Genomic DNA, 19,296 nt, shown 5'->3' on the forward strand with positions numbered 1-19,296 from the left:
AAAAAACACATAATTCAAGTACAAGGAAAGCAGAAGCTATTTAAAAAAGATGGCAAAAAAAGACATAAAATAATAGTCAAATCTACACGCTCACAAACATACACAAAAGTTGTCTTCCTCACTGCTTTTCAAAGCAGGCGTCAAGGTGCATGACAATTCCTGCCAATTAAGAGTCAATAGGCACTTGGAGGTAACAGTCAGCGAAATACTGCAACGTGTTGTCTCATCTCTTTGTAGGAAGCAAGAGGGCGTTATTTTTTTGTCTGATTCTTTTCAATGTTTTACTTTCCAAATCCATGAAATGATGACTGCCTCCTAGAAGTGCGTGACGTTTGACCTCATTTGGGAAATTGAATGGGATTTGGAAGACTTTGGAAAAAACAAAACTGTAGAAATGAAATAAAAACAAACCAGGCCTGTCATAATAGGCTGCTTTTACAAATACATCATTTCTTTTGGCTAGTGTTATTCCACCGTAAATGCTCCAATTAACACCTCATTTCAGTTAATCACAGAGTCTCCTAATTTGTGTGGGCGCATGATGAAGAATATCAAATAACCAATTAGGTTATTTTAACATTAGTGTTAACAGATGTGGCTGTAGGCAACCTCCTGATGTCATAAAAGTGGTTACACTTGACCAATAATGTTTATCTACCTATGTATGCGCTTCAAAATGTGTTTCATTCATGTTTACAAACAACTCATCAGCGGTAATAATCCTGACAAAGCAGTTTGCTCCTTACTGCTATTACAATTTTGGTTCTGTTGCTGCTGTATTGTGAAATTCACTTGCTAAAAAATGACCATGTGTTCAAAAAGAGCTATGTTTTCCTTTCCACTTTCTCATGCACCCCAAATCACTTTAAGTTTAAAAAATGTAGGAACAATTTGTTCTCAAATTTTGAAAATACCAGCCTTACCGGCATCCAGTTAACGCTGTTTGTGGTTGAAATAGACAATTCGGCTATAATTTGAGCATTTATGGCAAGTCACATTCATATGAAACAAAGTTGTGTCAACAACAACATAATAATAATTATTCCATTTTTTTCTCCTGAAAAAAAATAATTCATGTATCTCCAACTTTTGTGATTGTAATTTTTTTTTTGTAAAAATGTTTTTCATATAAAAGAATCACAATATTTGGAGATACATGCGTTTAAGTTCAACATAATGATAAACAGGTGCTATATTTCATATTGCTAGTGTAACTTTCGAGTCACATTAATTCTTACTTAGCCATATTGGAACTAAAAGAACATCACTTGGTGGATATGTTTAAAATGTTAAAGATAAAAAGGCTTCACTTGTTTATGAAGTCAACAATCGCTGTACAAAGAAAAGCAGATCTCTCCGAGAGACAAACATCAGAGATATATGTTCTCAGTGGACAGCGACAAAATAAGAATTTTTTTTTTTTTTTTTTCTTCAAACGTCTCTTCTAACATTTTTATCCCTTCGGTTGCCATGGTGATACTTATGCACATCTCTGATGCTAAAGCTTCAGGGGCAGTCGCTTCCATCGTAGATGATGGGCTTTTCCATGGTCAGATGGTAGAAGACTTTCTTAGAGATAAACCTGCGGGGGGAAAAAAAACATGAAAACGGGCACAATCCAATTAACGGGAGTATGAAGCAAAACCAACAGCTGGCAAACTGTTGCAGGAGTTTTTTGTTTTTAAATGGCTCATTCCCAAGCGCCCATACACTCTAGCTGGCGAGAGAGTTGCAACACCGCGCTTTACCGTGAGAAGGAGTTGTCGAAGATGAGCATGTACGTGCCGGACCGACGCACTTTCAGCTGCCCTCGGATGGTTTCTTTGTGAGAATTGCAGCGCGTCAGAGGAATAAGAACCTTAAAAAGAAAAGACACAGAAACGTTTGCATGCGAGTGGAATTTAATTTCCACCTGATGTTAATCAACACAATCAAAACATGTGTTACTACCTGTAGGGGGCGCCGATGTATTGTGTGGTAAGTTAAGCTTTGGGACACCATTTTGTTTATTAATGTTTACACTGACTATCTGTCATTTGGAATACTTGTTGGTCGGTTCCAGAATGTTCAGGGGTCATAGTTGTTGTACACTCACCTCTATTGAAATTATTGCCAAAACTCCCCAAACAAACAACAATGTATTTACAAGTATTTTATTATTTGCGCATGGTGCCGTCTGACAAAAATAACAAAGAAGAAGAAGCAAAGTGGGGCGTGAAATGGCGGACAGAAGAGAGCTCAAACTTACTTTCCGGATGCACTGTATGTTAAAGGGGAACTGCACTTATTTTTGGAATTTTGCCTATTGTTCACAATCATTACGAAAGACATGACAATGGATGTTGTTTTTTTTGCATTCTAAATATTAAATAAATGCGATCAAATGTTTGCTTACAATGGAGCCTATGGGAGCCAAGCAATTCCGCCTATAAAGCCCTTAAAAAGACATCCAAACACCTCCCTTGATGTTTTATATACATTACGTAAGTATATATGTACTGTAGTAACAGGCACATTCCTAATAACATTTAATATTTACCTATTTTGATAATTCTAAGGATACGCGTTGCATTAATTTGCTTTTTTTTTTCTTTATCACTGATTATTACTCACTGTAGACTTCATGAGAGCCAACAAACATAATAAAACATCGCTTACTGTGCAACGTCTGCTGTCATTAGGATGCCGATTGCTAGGATGTTCACATTACAATTTAGATGAAAAATTTCTCCTCACGAAGAAACGGGGTGGGGGTGCACGGGGAGTGGGGGAGGAGGGAGTACACGCGTCTTTTCGTGTCGTCCTCGCAAGTTTCGGGTCCTAAATGACTGTTTAACTTTAACCAACTTGCCGAAATACCTACTCAGACGTCTCATGTCCAGGTGAGATGCATGATTCATGATCTTGAATAAACTTACAGGGAGCAAAGAAGTGAGGAAGCAGGTGACCACTCGATGATGTAAACATAGGGACACACAGAAGTGATCCCTTCGCCGCTATAAATAGTTTGTCTGCATTAGAGCTTGTAATAACAATATCACTAATACTTAGTTAACATTCAAATAAGGAAATGTAAATGGACTATTGTTGGCGCTTTTTGGATGGTTATCTATTGGATTTTACGGACGAAATAGAGGACCCTTTCAAGTTAGAATGAACTCATCACCGCCATTATTACTGACTCAGCAGCTCCTGCTGCTGTGTAGTGAAATATACTTACTAGTAAAATTAAGTTGTTTTATTACCTCATCTTCAATTATTGCCTGCTTCCGATACAAGCACTCTAAATTAATAGACTTTAGCTTAGTGAGAACCTGAGCAGAATAAACATGGGGCTGCAACTACCTTTGATTGCTCCACCGGAGAGTCAGAAAATTCCTGGTAGACCACACTAAAGGAGATGCTTTTAGGTTCAGAGGAAAACATCCAACTGATGGTGAGCCCACAGTCGCCCACGGCAACCGTCACCACGCTGTAACAGCTGGACTTGATGAAGAGTTCCCGGGAGCCGTCGCCAAACTGGGAAATATCGTCGATGCTCAGCGGCACGGCCTCCCTGAGAATGGTGCCATGCAGAGAAGGTGTTGCATAAAAATCAACTTGTTAAAAGTCACATGTCGGCACTCACGTTAGTTCTCCTGATTTGAGAAGGTTGATTTCCGAATCCTGCAGTGCAGGATTGTTCTCCTCAGGGTCGTCAGGGGTTATATCTCCTACACCTCTGCAAAAAGAAAAACAACTATTCACTTTTTGATCCTCAAGGTCCAAGAGTAGGCAAGAGAGGTACATCTTCCTCAAGATGTCTCAGTGAAACCCTCCAGCATAATGACTTTGCATCTGGTTTTTACCCACAGGTCTGTGGGGCAGTACAATTTAAAGGACCAAACCAATTTGATAAAGTAATCTTAAGCCAACATCACGCTTCCACTGGAGTTTTTTTTTTGTTTTGTCTGGGGCTTTCAATCCCATCTTAGAAGGCAATGAAATGTGCTCTGTCGTCATGGAGATGTCATTATGTAGCTATCAGCAGCCAACTCTCACCATTGGTAAATATACCGGTACTCATATGTGTAGTTGAAAGCGCACCTGCGAGCCAGTGGAGATTATTTTAACCCATGTCCAAGCTCAAGACTGAACCAGTTTGCAATCTACAGCTGTATTAGTATTCTCAAAACAACTCCATATTTGCAAAGAAGCCAGATGTCACCATGAACTTACATTGATGGGACTAAAGCTTTCATGAAATGTCCTCTATTATGCAGAAGTGACTTTTAATGTTGAAAATGTTCTAACAGCAGTATGTGTCCCAAGGGCAGAGGTGGGTAGTAACACACTGCATCTATTATTTACTTATGTAACTTTTTGGATAAAGTAGTATGAATGAACTTCCATCCATTCATCCATGCTGATGTTATCATAGCAGTAAAATGAAATGTGTGCTCTTCACTTTATCCCAGTTATATAGATAGTTTGATGTGAAACATGTTAAATCCACACTTTTGTTTTTAGGTGTGACTTCATCTCACAAAGAAAAGCATCTGACTGGCTCTTCTTCATAACTAATCCCCAACCCCCTAAGTACGCTATTAAAGAGCTGTGATTGGATATATATCAAACTGTTTCTGTCAACATTTTCATCTTGTTTTATATGTTAACCAACATGTCAGTTAATTGTTTAATGGTCTTAGGCCATCTCCACACGAACACGGATAGTTTCAAAAATGCTTAAAACGATCTCCATCCAGACAAGTGTAGTTTCAAGGCTGTCTATGTCTACACACAAACGCCTGCTGTCATGCACGTGGTTCAATCAGAAGCCTGAAAAAGCAGCAAAAGCTGACTTGGTGGCATTACACTTCTCTTTTTATGATGTTTATTTTGATATACTAGATGTAAAGAGACATGTACATTATCTTTAAAACCAGCCAGCACTTACACAGAGCCCTGCAAAACTTTCATGGGATTATAATGCATTTAATCATCACTATATTGATATTATACATTTGCAATGAAGTATACATTGTCTTTAGCATCAGTGCACACTAACAAGGAGGAAGGATACAGTATATCTTGTTTTTTTCGGACCCGTTTTACACACGCGCACTGTTGCCCCCGGCTCTATCCACACAAATGGAACCAACACACCAAAGTCAACTGCACGATATGTCGTTAAACAAGGATTAAAAACAAGAGATAATGTTGCACCTTTCTTATGACACAAAGCAAAAAGTCTTGCTTGTCAAAGTTGTGCCATCAGCTGGAGGTCCGACAGTGACCGTATCCAAAAGAGCTGACTATCATTGCCGCTGGTGGGAGTGTCCCAGCCTCTTTCAAAGCCCATTTTAATGCGTCTCTTTTTATAAATGTAGAGTGAAAATAGCAGCATGTTTATGCGCGAACATACAATAAGTCCTTTTAGAGTGTTTAAAGCCAGCAAGTCAGTGTTGGAAACGACAGGCGCACAACCGTGATGTCATCAGATGACTAGAAGTATTAAGTATTCGTGGTTCGTATGGACATGGCCTTAATCAACATGACTTTGTTTTGATTAATTATAATCTTATTTTCACCTACTCCGATGTAAAAGACTAAACCCAAATAAAATAAACAGCTTCAAGGCCAGGGCGGGCATCGCTGCCTCTGTGGGCGGGCCAGCCAATGACGCTGGGACTGCTCTATCGTAAATTTTTTTTTAAAGCATATTCTACATATTTTTGGCCTAAACTGAAGCATAAAAATTACTAAATGAACTAATAAATATTAATACTACATTTAGTGCTGGGTGATATGGAAAAAAATGTATATCACGATATGGATCATTTTATATCACGATAACGATATACCACGATATAGCTTTGGTACGCTTTCAGTTCTATGAAAAATTTAACAACATACATGACAACTTACCTTTTTTCTCACTTTATTTGCAAGTCAAATAAACAAATACATTTGGTATAGCAAACAATAGCAACAAAACACATTTTTCAGGGTTCACTGCCACACACAGCCACATGAGCACTAACACTACACGAAGCCTGACAGGACAGTTTAATAATAAACGGGATATCGCATGCAAAGGTACACCCTTACACTCTATGTCAGAGGTACTAAAACGGCCTTCTTTCATCTCCGTAATATCGCTAAAATTCGTTCCATCTTGTCCACTAGCGACGCTGAGATCATTATTCATGCGTTCGTTACGTCTCGTCTCGATTACTGTAACGTATTATTTTCGGGCCTCCCTATGTCTAGCATTAAAAGATTACAGTTGGTACAAAATGCGGCTGCAAGGCTTTTGACAAAAACAAGAAAGTTTGATCATATTACGCCTATACTGGCTCACTTGCACTGGCTTCCTGTGCACTTAAGATGCGACTTTAAGGTTTTACTACTTACGTATAAAATATTACACGGTTTAGCTCCAGCCTATCTCGCCGATTGTATTGTACCATATGTCCCGACAAGAAATCTGCGTTCAAAGAACTCCGGCTTATTAGTGATTCCCAGAGCCAAAAAAAAGTCTGCGGGCTATAGAGCGTTTTCTATTCGGGCTCCAGTACTCTGGAATGCCCTCCCGGTAACAGTTAGAGATGCTACCTCAGTAGAAGCATTTAAGTCCCATCTTAAAACTCATTTGTATAATCTAGCCTTTAAATAGACCCCCCCTTTTTTAGACCAGTTGATCTGCCGTTTCTTTTCTTCTCTCCTCTTCTCCCCTGTCCCTTGCGAGGGGGAGTTGCATAGGTCCGGTGGCCATGGATGAAGTGCTGGCTGTCCAGAGTCGGGACCCCGGGTGGACCACTAGCCTGTGCATCGGTTGGGGACATCTCTGCGCTGCTGACCCGTCTCCGCTCGGGATGGTTTCCTGTTGGCCCCGCTGTGGACTGGGCTCCCGCTGATGTGTTGGATCCACTGTGGACTGGACTTTCACAATGTTATGTCAGACCCACTCGACATCCGTTGCTTTCGGTCTCCCCTAGAGGGGGGGTTACCCACATATGCGGTCCTCTCCAAGGTTTCTCATAGTCATTCACCGACGTCCCACTGGGGTGAGTTTTTCCTTGCCCGTATGTGGGCTCTGTACCGAGGATGTCGTTGTGGCTTGTACAGCCCTTTGAGACACTTGTGATTTAGGGTTATATAAATAAACATTGATTGATTGATTGATTGATATGTTAGAAAAACGACATAAGAAACATGGATAAACACAGCAATATTACGTTAGCTGCCACACATACCTTGGGCTATAACGGCTCCGGTGTGATCCTCTGGGAAATAAGTAGTTTGCAGGCAGCGATAAATAAAGCCAGACTGAGTAGCTACCCCCTCGTTTGGGTAGGAGTTCGTGCTGGGACTCCGTCTCTGCTGCTTGTGGGGGTTCAATTTATTTTTCCGCCAGCGCAACGCCTACCCGTCCTGTCTCCATGTTTACTTACAATGATCCCCTCAAGTGTAACCCAGGTAACCCGCAACGGCGGGAGACGCTGGACAGAAAGAGCCTACATGTCAACGCATCCTTTTCTTTATAAGAAAATATTGTTTTCTCTCTAGTTTGACACCAAATACACTTACTGAATGTGCAATTATTGTTGTTGTTACTATGAATCATCTGATGGCACAAGCCCTATGGATAAAATACAGCCTATCGCTTGAAATGATAAAGATAGAAATGGCACTGTATCGTGCCCACAATATGTATCGTCATATCGCCCAGCACTAACTACATTTGTTCAGTCAGTACTAAGCAGTACTGTACAGCATCTGTTAACATAGTTTGCATCAAGTGCAGAGTTAGTATATATGTATAAAAGTATCACTTCTAGCCGTACACATAAACTTGTCTCCTAAACTGTCTCAAAAAGCAGTTTTGTCCCCGATTGTCCAAGAATACTGCAACACTATTGAATGGAGAAAAGTCAAACACTTGCGCCAGGAGAAAAACCACAGCTCAGACGGAAGCTTGTCTCCTTAGATTGCACACAAGCTTATTGATTGGCTTCCTGATGCTGCATTGTTGCCAACGTGACTCTGATTGACAGCATGCAGCTTTTTTTAAACACTGCTTTTGTCATAGTACGAGTGTAGTTTACAGAACATTATATTTAACCAGGAAGAAAGCAGGTTACAGGTGTGGACTGGCCATCAGGAGTTTTCTTTAACCTTACCGCGCCCCTGACGTTTCCATGATCTAAATATGTCAAATTTCTCAAATAGATCGTTTTTTTGTATTTTCACACTCACGTGTTAAGTCCAAGTGTCCATGCACACTCTCTAATGCGACTGTTGGCAATACACCACGTGCCTCCCGTACACTGGGGGCGGCGCTTATTTAATTTTTAAAATAAAATAATTAGTTTTCCGGTTGACGTCACACTAGGCATTGCGGATCCTTACAACTTGTTTTAAGCTCAGTTCAGTTCAGTTTATTTAGAACATGCATACGATACAATGTAATGCATCACATATTTCCAGTTGTTTTATTACAGCATGTCCGAAAAGGAGTAGGAAGAAGCTGAGCTTATTTAATCCTACCCCTTTTCATACCATTGCAATTTTATCCCATTTCCTTGTTCTCTGTAACAGAACAGTGAATAAATAAATAAAAAATAAATATACCATAGTAAGTAAACTAATATTAAATACATAAATAATCTTTATCTCAAAAGAAAAAAAAAAGGGTTCAAGATCCATCCATCCATTTTCTACCGCTTGTCCCTTTCAGGGTCGTGGGGGGTGCTGGAGCCTATCTCAGCTGATGTTGATCATAATTCTTGTTCTGTGTACTTTGTGAACACTTGTAGTTTGAACAGTCTCTTAAACTGAATCATATTGGTGCTCTGTTTGATTTTTTTGGTTAATCCATTCCATAATTGAATTCCACATACAGATATGCTAAAGGTTTTAAGTGTTGTACGAGTATACAAATGTTTTAAATTAGATTTTACTCTTTTGTTGAGAATAATTGTTGTAAATTCTTGGGTAGCAGGTCATAGTTTGCTTTGTACATAATTTTAGCTGTTTGCAAATGCATCAAATTGTTGAATTTCAATATTTGTGATTCAAATAAATCACAAATATTCATAAGTGATGTGCGCTGCAATATTGGCACAAATTACAAATCCTCCCGTCTCTAATGGCTATGCTGATGTTAAATAGCAGACAGCATCAATACATGATCTTGGATTGCGCTACAAACACGATGCTACCACCAAGAATGCAGGTGCGACGCAAAGAAAGACCGGTGGAAAGGTTTTTCAAAGGAATTTTCGGATGAAAATAATGGAAACAAAACTTTTTAATGTCTCGAAGTTGATTTAATGGAAGGAGTTTTAAATCCGAAAGAAAAGACAGTTTGTGTATCGACTGATACTATTCCAGAGGAAGGTTGCTATTGTTCTGGACTGTCTTGCCAGTTGTGTGGAAAGTTAATCAGTTTGGAGTGCAAAAATGCAGCATGGAGAGGTTTGTGTACGCTTTATTATTCGCCTTTAATATACCTGCTTCATCATCTTACGTATTATTCGTATTTCGTTCAAGAGTCCGAATTAAAATGACATTGTACATTTTTCTTTAGCTACCTTCTTAAATAAATCTATTAATTTTTTTCTACCATTGATGTGCTTCAAAATGTTCTGTTCTTTTAATTTGTGAAGCAAACAAACAGTCTCCTCGTCATTACAATTTTTGCTATGTTTTTATTAAATGGTATCTGATTCCAGGTTGCCCGGCCGCACACACCCCCTCGAGAGATCTGGGGCCGTACTTATCAAGCTTCTTAGAGTGCCATTTTACACTTAAGTCCTGAGAATTTGCGAAATTTAGTCCTACTCTCAAACTTAAGAATAAAAGCTTTTTATCAACGTTCTTAAGTCTAAGAATCACTCCTACTCTCCACAATATTTAAGAGACCTTCAGAGGTGTCTTAAGTGGTTAGGAGTTGCCAGCAGGGGATGGCACTGAGGCGAGAGAGACGTGCGCGAACGTTCAGGGAACGGAACAATGTTTTTTTTTTTTTTGATGACGAGCAGCTGATCAAACGGTATCGTTTAGACAGAGCGGATATTATTTTTGTCACAGATTTAATACTTTTCGATTCCTTGTTGATTTCTGCATGTGTCTGCAGTGGGCTAGTATATATAGAGCCACCCACACCAGTTTCAAATTAGTTGCCTAATTAATGAATTGGAAAGAAAATGTTATGACAGTAGCGTATGTGTGTGGCCGTGAGGTGAGTGACGTCAGTGAGTGTGTGGGCGATAGAAGAGAGGGAGCGGTAGCATGAGTGCCGGCGGGGACTAGTTTGTTTTGTATTATTTTGTAGTTTATTGTCAAAATATACACTCCCATTGTCCACTTAAATATTTCCAAGATATTTCTTTATTCTTAGACAACGGATTCCCTTCCGTGATTGGTCATTTCTATGGACACAGAAATGACGTCACCTAAAATTCCGTTTACGGCACATAGTAATGTCGTAATTCAGCTCTGAGTGTGACACTTAAGATTCAGTCCTACACTTCGCTGAAAGTGTGAGTAAGACGCTTGATAACTAACTTTTAAGTGCAGCTTTCAGCGAATAATTTATTTACTCTTAAGTCAACTCTTAGCAGACTTCTTAGGAGTAATTCTAAGAAGCTTGATAAGTACGGCCCCTGGTTTCCAATCGCATAATCCAGGTGTATTAGTCCAACTTTTCAATAACCAAAAACAATCGAGTTAAGGCGTTACCATGGGTTCCAGAAGGCTTATTTAGAGCCAAACTATTTGAGAAATCGGACTTATTTAGTACATGGACACTTATTGACCGTTGAGAAGCAAAAATAGCTTGTAAAATGTCAATAAATGACAAAGTGCTTTATATGAAGTGTATTAACAAATCAAATCGCCTTACCAAATACACCTTATTTGTTATTTTACACTAAAATAAATCATTTGTTTATCATGTACTCTTAATAATCCAAAACATGCATCTACATAAATTAAGGTTTGAATCAAATAATACCAAAATTGTTTCACACAGATAAAAAAAACAAAAACAAAACATGCATCGAATCCGTTAAAACAACTCCCACTTCTAAACTCTGGCCGCTCACAATGTCGGAGACACAAACACAGCTTATCAACATTAAAACCAAAGACAAAAAAACGTTGCGTTCCCAGTAGGTCTGGCTAGTTACTTTTAGACTGTCTAAATTTCAACATTGAGGCTAGAGTTTGGCCAACACACCAGAAATCTCAACTGTGATTTGATGTGATATTAAAATTGTTGAAAAAAATACTGGGACCTTTAATTATGTCTTCCTTGCCTAAAATTTAAGGGTTTTACTTTCCAGGCAAGAAGCAGCAGTGTCAGACTGTCAGAGTGTATAGTTTTCTAAAAAATAAAAGTGAGAGGTTCACAGCAGGTACCAAATTATGCTATCTTTCTCACAACAGGGAACTTGTACTTCTACATTTCCTGATCCCCATCATAAAAGGGTGGAGAAGATGAAAATAGCCACCTGGGCTGGCTGCAAGCACACATTCATGAACTTTATAGGGGAAGAGAAACTGTATGAAGTGTTCAGCTTGGTGGAAACTCACATATCTAAGGATCCGGGCAGCCTTCGCTCTGGTTCCCCCTCGAAGGAGCCTCCAGTGGTTTGGGAATTGGTGTCACTGTCGTAGACACCGTTCACCTCCTCTTCCGTGATGATGTCAAAGGCACCATCATCAGGTTTGCTGCTGTGGTCAGATAGAACTACAAAAAAGACCAGAAAACACTTGAAGCAAAATGATAAATTACAGCAATAGTTATGGTTATGTAGTTGTAAAAATACAAACCCCAAAACCAGTGAAGTTGGCACGTTGTGTAAATCGTAAATAAAAACAGAATACAATGATTTGCAAATCCTTTTCAACCTATATTCAATTGAATAGACTGCAAAGACAAGATACTTAACGTTCTAACTGGAAAACTTTATTTTTTGCAAATAGCTAATTTGGAATTTGATGCCTGCAACATGTTTCAAAAAAGCTAGCACAAGTGGCAAAAAAGACTGAGAAAGTTGAGGAATGCTCATCAAACACTTATTTGGAACATCTCACAGGTGAACAGGCTAATTGGGAACAGATGGGTGCCATGATTGGGTATAAAAGGAGCTTCCATGAAATGCTCAGTCATTCACAAACAACGATGGGGCGAGGGTCACCACTTTGTGAACAAATGCGTGAGCAAATTTCTAAACAAGCTATTGCAAGGAATTTGGGGATTTCACCATCTACGGTCCGTAATATCATCAAAAGGTTCAGAGAATCTGGAGAAATTACTGCACGTAAGTGATGATATTACGGACCTTCGGTAGTACTGCATCAAAAAGCGACATCAGTGTGTAAAGGTTATCGCTACATGGGCTCAGGAACACTTCAGAAAACCACTGTCATTAACTACAGTTCGTCGCTACATCTGTAAGTGCAAGTTAAGACTCTACTTTGCAAAGCGAAAGTAATTTATCAACAACACCCAGAAACGCTTCGCTGGGCCCGAGCTCGTCTAAGATGGACTGATGCAAAGTGGAAAAGTGTTCTGAAGAGTCCACATTTCAAATTGTTTTTGGAAACTGGACGCCGTGTCCTCCGGAACAAAGAGGAAAAGAACCATCCGAATTGTTATAGGCGCAAAGTTCAAAAGCCAGCATCTGTGATGGTATGGGGGTGTGTATTAGTGCCCTAGGCATGAGTAACTTAAACTACACATCTGTGAAGGCACCATTAATGCTGAAAGGTACATACAGGTTTTGGAGCAACATATGTTGCCATCCAAGCAACGTTATCATGGACGCCCCTGCTTATTTCAGCAAGACAATGCCAAACCACGTGTTACAACAGCGTGGCTTCATAGTAAAAACGTGCGGGTACTAGACTGGCCTGCCTGTAGTCCAGACCTGTCTCCCATTGAAAATGTGTGGCGCAATATGAAGCCTAAAATACCACAACGGAGACCCCGTTGAACAACTTAAAGGCCTACTGAAATGAATTTTTTTTATTTAAAAGGGGATAGCAGATCCATTCTATGTGTCATACTTGATCATTTCGCGATATTGCCATATTTTTGCTGAAAGGATTTAGTAGAGAACATCGACGATAAAGTTTTGGTTGCTGTTAAAAAAGCCTTACCTGTACCGGAAGTAGTGTGACGTCGCAGGTTGAAAGGCTCCTCACATTTCCCCATTGTTTACAATGCAGCGATAGCGATTCGGACCGAGAAAGCGACGATTACCCCATTAATTTGAGCGAGGATGAAAGATTTGTGGATGAGGAACGTGAGAGTGAAGGACTAGAGTGCAGTGCAGGACGTATCTTTTTTCGCTCTGACCGTAACTTAGGTACAAGGGTTCATTGGATTCCACACTTTCTCCTTTTTCTATTGTGGATCACGGATTTGTATTTTAAACCACCTCGGATACTATATCCTCTTGAAAATGAGAGTCGAGAACGCAATATGGACATTCACAGTGACTTATCTCCATGACAATACATCGGCGAAGCTCTTAAGCTACGGAGCTAACGTGATAGCATCGGACCTAAATGCAGATAGAAACAAAAGAAATAAACCCCTGACTGGAAGGATAGACAGAAAATCAACAATACTATTAAACCATGGACATGTAACTACACGGTTAATGCTTTCCAGCCTGGCGAAGCTTAACAATGCTGTTGCTAACGACGCCATTGAAGCTAACTTAGCTACGGGACTTCACGGAGCTAACGTGATAGCATCGGGCTTAAATGCAGATAGAAACAAAAAAAATAAACCCCTGACTGGAAGGATAGACAGAAAATCAACAATACTATTAAACCATGGACATGTAACTACACGGTTAATGCTTTCCAGCCTGGCGAAGCTTAACAATGCTGTTGCTAACGACGCCATTGAAGCTAACTTAGCTACGGGACCTTGTCAGAGCTATGATAAAAACATTAGCGCTCCACCTACGCCAGCCCTCATCTGCTCATCAACACCCGTGCTCACCTGCGTTCCAGCGATCAACGGAGCGACGAAGGACTTCACCCGATCATAGATGCGGTCGGCGGCTAGCATCGGATAGCGCGTCTGCTATCCATCTCAAAGTCCTCCTGGTTGTGTTGCTGTAGTCCGCCGCTAATACACCGATCCCACCTACAGCTTTCTTCTTTACAGTCTTCATTATTCATTAAACAAATTGCAAAAGATTCACCAACACAGATGTCCAGAATACTGTGGAATTTTGCGATGAAATCAGAGCTTTTTTGTATTGGATCTAATGGGGTTCGAATACTTCCGTTTCAACCATTGACGTCACGCGCATACGTCATCATACATACATGTTTTCAACCGGAAGTTTCGCAGGAAATTTAAAATTGCACTTTATAAGTTAACCTGGCCGTATTGGCATGTGTTGCAATGTTAAGATTTCATCATTGATATATAAACTATCAGACTGCATGGTCTGTAGTAGTGGGTTTCAGTAGGCCTTTAAGCTGTACATCAAGCAAGAATGGGAAAGAATTCCACCTGAAAAGCTTCAAAAATTTATCTCCTCGGTTCCCAGTGTTGATCAAAGGAAAGGCCATGTAACACAGTGGTAAAAATGCCCCTGTGCCAACTTTTTTGCAATGTGTTGCTGCCATTAAATTCTAAGTTAATGATTATTTGAAAAAAAAAAAAAAAATTGTTTCTCAGCTCCAACATTACATATCTTGTCTTTGCAGTCTATTCAATTGAATATACGTTGAAAAGGATTTGCAAATCATAGTATTCTGTTTTTATTTACAAATTACACAACGTGCCAACTTCACTGGTTTTGGGTTTTGTAATTATATTCTTCAGTCTATCTTTTCACTTCTGCTTAGACGGTATGAGTTGATGAGCTTTACAGAAGTACTGATTGATGTCAAATAAACTGTCATGCCTTGTACCTGTGACTTTGGAAGTAGGTTCATATGAAGTGGGATCAGCGGCAGGCTGCGGCCCGGCCCCAGGCAGAGATGGCTGCTGATCAGATGGGCTAGGCTCGGCCGCGGTGAAGCGCTCCACCACAGCACTGTGCTGGCTGTAACAGTCCCTGCAGCAGCGCTCCTTCTTACCGCTCTGCTTGATCATGGCGTAGTTGTTACTGCAGTAGTAGCAGAAGATGCGGCCGCAGAGTCTACACAAAACTACTGTTATTGGTGCATCTCTTTTAAGTTAGCGCTTTATGTTGAGCATGTGTGCACCTGCAGTGATGCCTACGCAGCCACCAGGTGAACTGGCCCTGGCAGCCCAGGCAGTTGGTGGCCTCTTTGTCCACCAACCACCACCGCTCCTCCGCCCGCATCCTCTGTTCAAACTCCAGCGCGTCCGACTTCTGCCACAGAGCATCTTTGTCCCTGGGGAAAAGGAAAAAACATGCATTTAGGAGTTATGTGTCTATCTGTAAAAACACAATCATATTTAGGCAAGGCAAGTTTATTTGTACAGAACAATTTGTACCAAAGATAATCTAAAGTCCTTTACAAATGGATACAATTAGAAAAAAGGCGAATAAAATCATGAATAATTGAATTCAGCAAGAAGCAAAGCAGGAAGGTTCTTTTGCGGATTGTTTTGCTTTTTATGTTTTTTTTTTTTCAAAAACATTTTTAAAATACGCCATTGCTAATCATGCAAATTCAACGATTACATCATTATGTCACATCCCCCCCACCAGCAAATCACCACTGTAGCAAATACGAAAGAAGAAGTAAGATTCAATGTAGTAAGTGTGTGAATCTTTGGGCACCTCACAATTGATAAGATTCAGGGACTAAGTTTGATTATAAATCGGTTATAGATGCATTTGTAATTCATGTATTCTGTATTAGGCTCCTCCCTTGGCTGCTGTCGCATGAGGTAGCTTATTGTGAAATTTCCGGTTTTCAGATGTGGTTGCGCATAGCATAGATGGAATGTAATGGAACTTTATTGTCATTGCACTTAAAAAGTGCAAAATAATTGCATTTTCTGTAGAAACTCATCCAAGAACAGACATACTGTATACAAGATAGAACGGGAAAACTGATGTGTCGCGTCATAAAAAATGAAGGAAAAAGGTAAACATGGGGGCAGGAGGAAAAGGAGAAGAAAAAAGAAAAAAAATCTGAAACTGAGCTTCTGTTGGATGTGCTAAGTTTGAAACAAGGGAAACAAGCTTGAGCAAAGCAAATATATACATATTACGACAAACAGAAACTTGTAAATTGCAAAGGGAGGAGGGGGTGAGCATCCGGCCGGAAGCTGCCAGTAGGGGCTGGGCGCTGCTCTGTCGGGGGGTGAAGCGACAAAGACGTGGGATGTTGGGGTGGGGTACGTGTGTGTGGCGTGTATTTTCCGTGGATGTATTTTGTGTGTGTAGGCCTGGAGAGTTGCTTTGCTCAACCTCGTTGCTCGCAGAGTGTTATCGCAATAACACAGCCAGTCAGTCCAACAAATGTCAACAACAACAACAATGTGTGTCTCCATGAAAGATGGCGAAATAAATTTGGAGCTTCTTCGCTGTGCTGTACTCTGGGAGAGTCTCATGGCAACAACCTTACCAGGTTGCTCCATAATCTAAAACAATGTAATGGGAAAAAAATTAACAATTCCCTGATTCCGTTCTAATACGCACATTTGCCACTATTGCAAAATAACAAAATAAAAAAAAATTTAACAAAAATATACATCTTAAAAGTTAAACAAAACCACCAATACAACTATAATTACACACATATATCTGCGGATAATAACGTCAGTAGAGCAGGGACTGAGGGGGAAAGTGTGCCCGAGTGTGCAGTAGAGAGAGAGGTGTGTTGTTTGTACTGACAGACTAATGGAGATGATGCAGCCACATAAACTCTCAGGAAAATAATTTGCCGGACACCTGCTCAGTGGATTTGTGGTTAGTGTCCGCCCTGAGATCGGTAGGTCGTGAGTTAAAACCCCGGCCGAGTCATACCAAAGACTATAAAAATGGGACCCATTACCTCCCTGCTTGGCACTCAGCATCAAGGGTTTGAATTGGGGGGTTAAATCACCAAAATAATTCCCAAACACGGCCACCGCTGCTGCTCCCCTCACCTCTCAGGGGGTGGAACAAGGGGATGGGTCAAATGCAGAGGATAATTTCACCACATCTCAGTGTGTGTGTGACGGGGCGACTATCAGTGGTACTTTAACTTTAACTTATTATAGAAGAAAAACTCCAACAAAAGTACCAATTCCATCACATTAGTATCAATCCGATACCAAAACCCATCTTAGTATCGGTTTCACTACTTCACATTTAAGTTAGCTTAGCGGTTAGCATGGCTTCTCGTCTCCTCCTGCTGTTTTGGTAAGCATGTGTCTGCACTAGTTCTGCATTATAGAGCTGTTTATATTACTTCATTTAGTATACTTATATACCGGTAATCCAGTTTGTTCATCAATTCAGAATCATCCATGTCTGAATTGCGAGCCATCTAAGAATCGATCATTTCCCCCACGCCAACAATGCAGTTTACGATAATTTAAGATAATAAAGCCCAGTTTTGATTGGCACTGTTAGTCAATTTGACAATATGTTAGAATCATTAATATTATTGCTTGATGGCAGTATGTATATATAATGTCTCTGTGTTACAGTAAGAGAAGTAGATTGGTTTCAGCAAAAAGACAGGTGAAAATAAATGCATACATAACACATGAGGAACAACAGTAAAATAGTATGGGCAGATCTGAGAGGAAGTGACTGACAGAATCACTAATTGTTGGACACTGGAGAGCATTGAAAGCCTTGTGGGCATTGAAGCAACAATGGCTGCTTATACCAGAAAAATCAATAAAAGTCGCTGCTCTCTTTTCTCGCCGGTACATCTCGCCTCCTGTGCTCACCAAAGTCTTTGTGTGGGTCTCTTTTTACATTCAAACAAAACCTTGATGCCACCATCCTCTTGCTCATTTCAGCCTATCCGGCATGAGGAGAAAAAAAATCAACTCTTGCTGGAATAACTAATTGAAAACACAGCAAGCCCGTGAAAAGAAGGCAACCAGTAATAGACCGGCAGCAGGCTCGCATACAGAGAATGAACCCTCTTGCTTGATGTGTTCCGGCGTTTTTAATACACCGCATGCTAACCTTATGAGTTCGATTAGCCGCTCCTCCAGGTAGCGCTTAGTCCTGTTGAGGTCATCCATCTCCGCCGTCAACCTCACGTGCTGATTTTGTTTGGCTGCTTCGGCTGCGCTCAGTTTCCACGTCAACTCCTCGCATTCCTTTTGCACCGCCAAGTGTGCACTTTCAGCACTGTAAAAGAGGGAACAACGTTACAATCAGTGCCACATCACGCAAGGCTAGTCACGAGCGCAACCTGGTTATCGCCTGTTTCAGCTGCTCGATCGCACTCTCGTTGTCACGGACGTCCGCTTCGGTTTTTGTGATGTGAGCGTCCTTCTCGCTGCTCAGCTGCAAATACTGCTCATTCTCGGCCTGGAACCAACATTAGAACAAAAACACCTGTTCATACAGTTAAGCCATTATTCATTCAACAAAGTCTTTGTCACTTGTTGAATGGCTGGGAATGACAAAATAAGTTGTGATAGTGATAAGAATAAAAAATATCCGCCATTTTTATAGGTTTTTTTTTCTTTTGCGGCATTCTTAAGAATCCTGTAGCCTTATCTTGAGCAGGGGCGATCAGAAGACTTTAGAAAAATTGCAGCAGCTTGAGAAAAATAAAGAACAACATCTAATTTAACATAGTAAGCTAAATTCAGTTATTGCAAAGGCAAAATTAAAGTTTTTTAAATGTAAAAACAAAAATACACTAATGTACCATATATGGTCAAATCTTTGCCTCTATTCAATTAACTGCAGAGTCGACTGGTGAGTTGTCTAAGAAAGCAAAACACCGCCTGGGTCTTTGATTAGCACGGGTTCAAGAAACATTGGCATTTATAGCTGTGGTTGTAGGCAACCTGTTGATGTAGTTTTTATTGACTCCACAAAATGAGAGTAGCCATTTTTGAAGTATCATGGGTGGTCAACATCCAGCAGCTCTATGCACACTGCATGCAACTGTACTGTTGTTTACAATGAACTCATCAGCGGTATTAATGCTAACTGAGCAATTTGCGCCTTACTGCTATTTACAACACTGGTTCTGTTGCTGCTGTGATCTGCACAAGGTTCACTGTGACAATTGGACTCTATACATTCAAAACATTGGTTATCTTTGTAATGAGAGAGTTTGAAAAATTTGGGACAGTTACATTTTACTAAAAATGTACACAAAATTTAA

The 19,296-nt window shown here is 40.2% G+C and overlaps 1 protein-coding gene across 2 annotated transcripts in view; it reads right to left on the reverse strand.

Moving 5' to 3' along the window:
• Positions 1 to 19,296, reverse strand: part of fyco1a (FYVE and coiled-coil domain autophagy adaptor 1a) — a 43,875-nt gene that overhangs the window by 275 nt on the left and 24,304 nt on the right. For both annotated transcript variants that reach the window (XM_062039372.1, XM_062039373.1), the window contains exons 10-18: positions 18,367 to 18,485; positions 18,135 to 18,302; positions 15,235 to 15,387; positions 14,938 to 15,167; positions 11,584 to 11,740; positions 3,629 to 3,721; positions 3,346 to 3,556; positions 1,749 to 1,858; positions 1 to 1,582 (exon numbers count right to left, since the gene is read on the reverse strand). The exon at positions 1 to 1,582 is cut by the window's left edge and continues 275 nt beyond it. In XM_062039372.1, coding sequence (XP_061895356.1) covers positions 1,507 to 1,582; positions 1,749 to 1,858; positions 3,346 to 3,556; positions 3,629 to 3,721; positions 11,584 to 11,740; positions 14,938 to 15,167; positions 15,235 to 15,387; positions 18,135 to 18,302; positions 18,367 to 18,485 — 1,317 coding nt within the window. In that variant the 3' untranslated portion in view covers positions 1 to 1,506. The remainder of the gene's footprint in view (positions 1,583 to 1,748; positions 1,859 to 3,345; positions 3,557 to 3,628; positions 3,722 to 11,583; positions 11,741 to 14,937; positions 15,168 to 15,234; positions 15,388 to 18,134; positions 18,303 to 18,366; positions 18,486 to 19,296) is intronic.

Source organism: Entelurus aequoreus, linkage group LG27 (genome assembly GCF_033978785.1).
Source record: "Entelurus aequoreus isolate RoL-2023_Sb linkage group LG27, RoL_Eaeq_v1.1, whole genome shotgun sequence".
NCBI lineage: Eukaryota > Metazoa > Chordata > Actinopteri > Syngnathiformes > Syngnathidae > Entelurus > Entelurus aequoreus.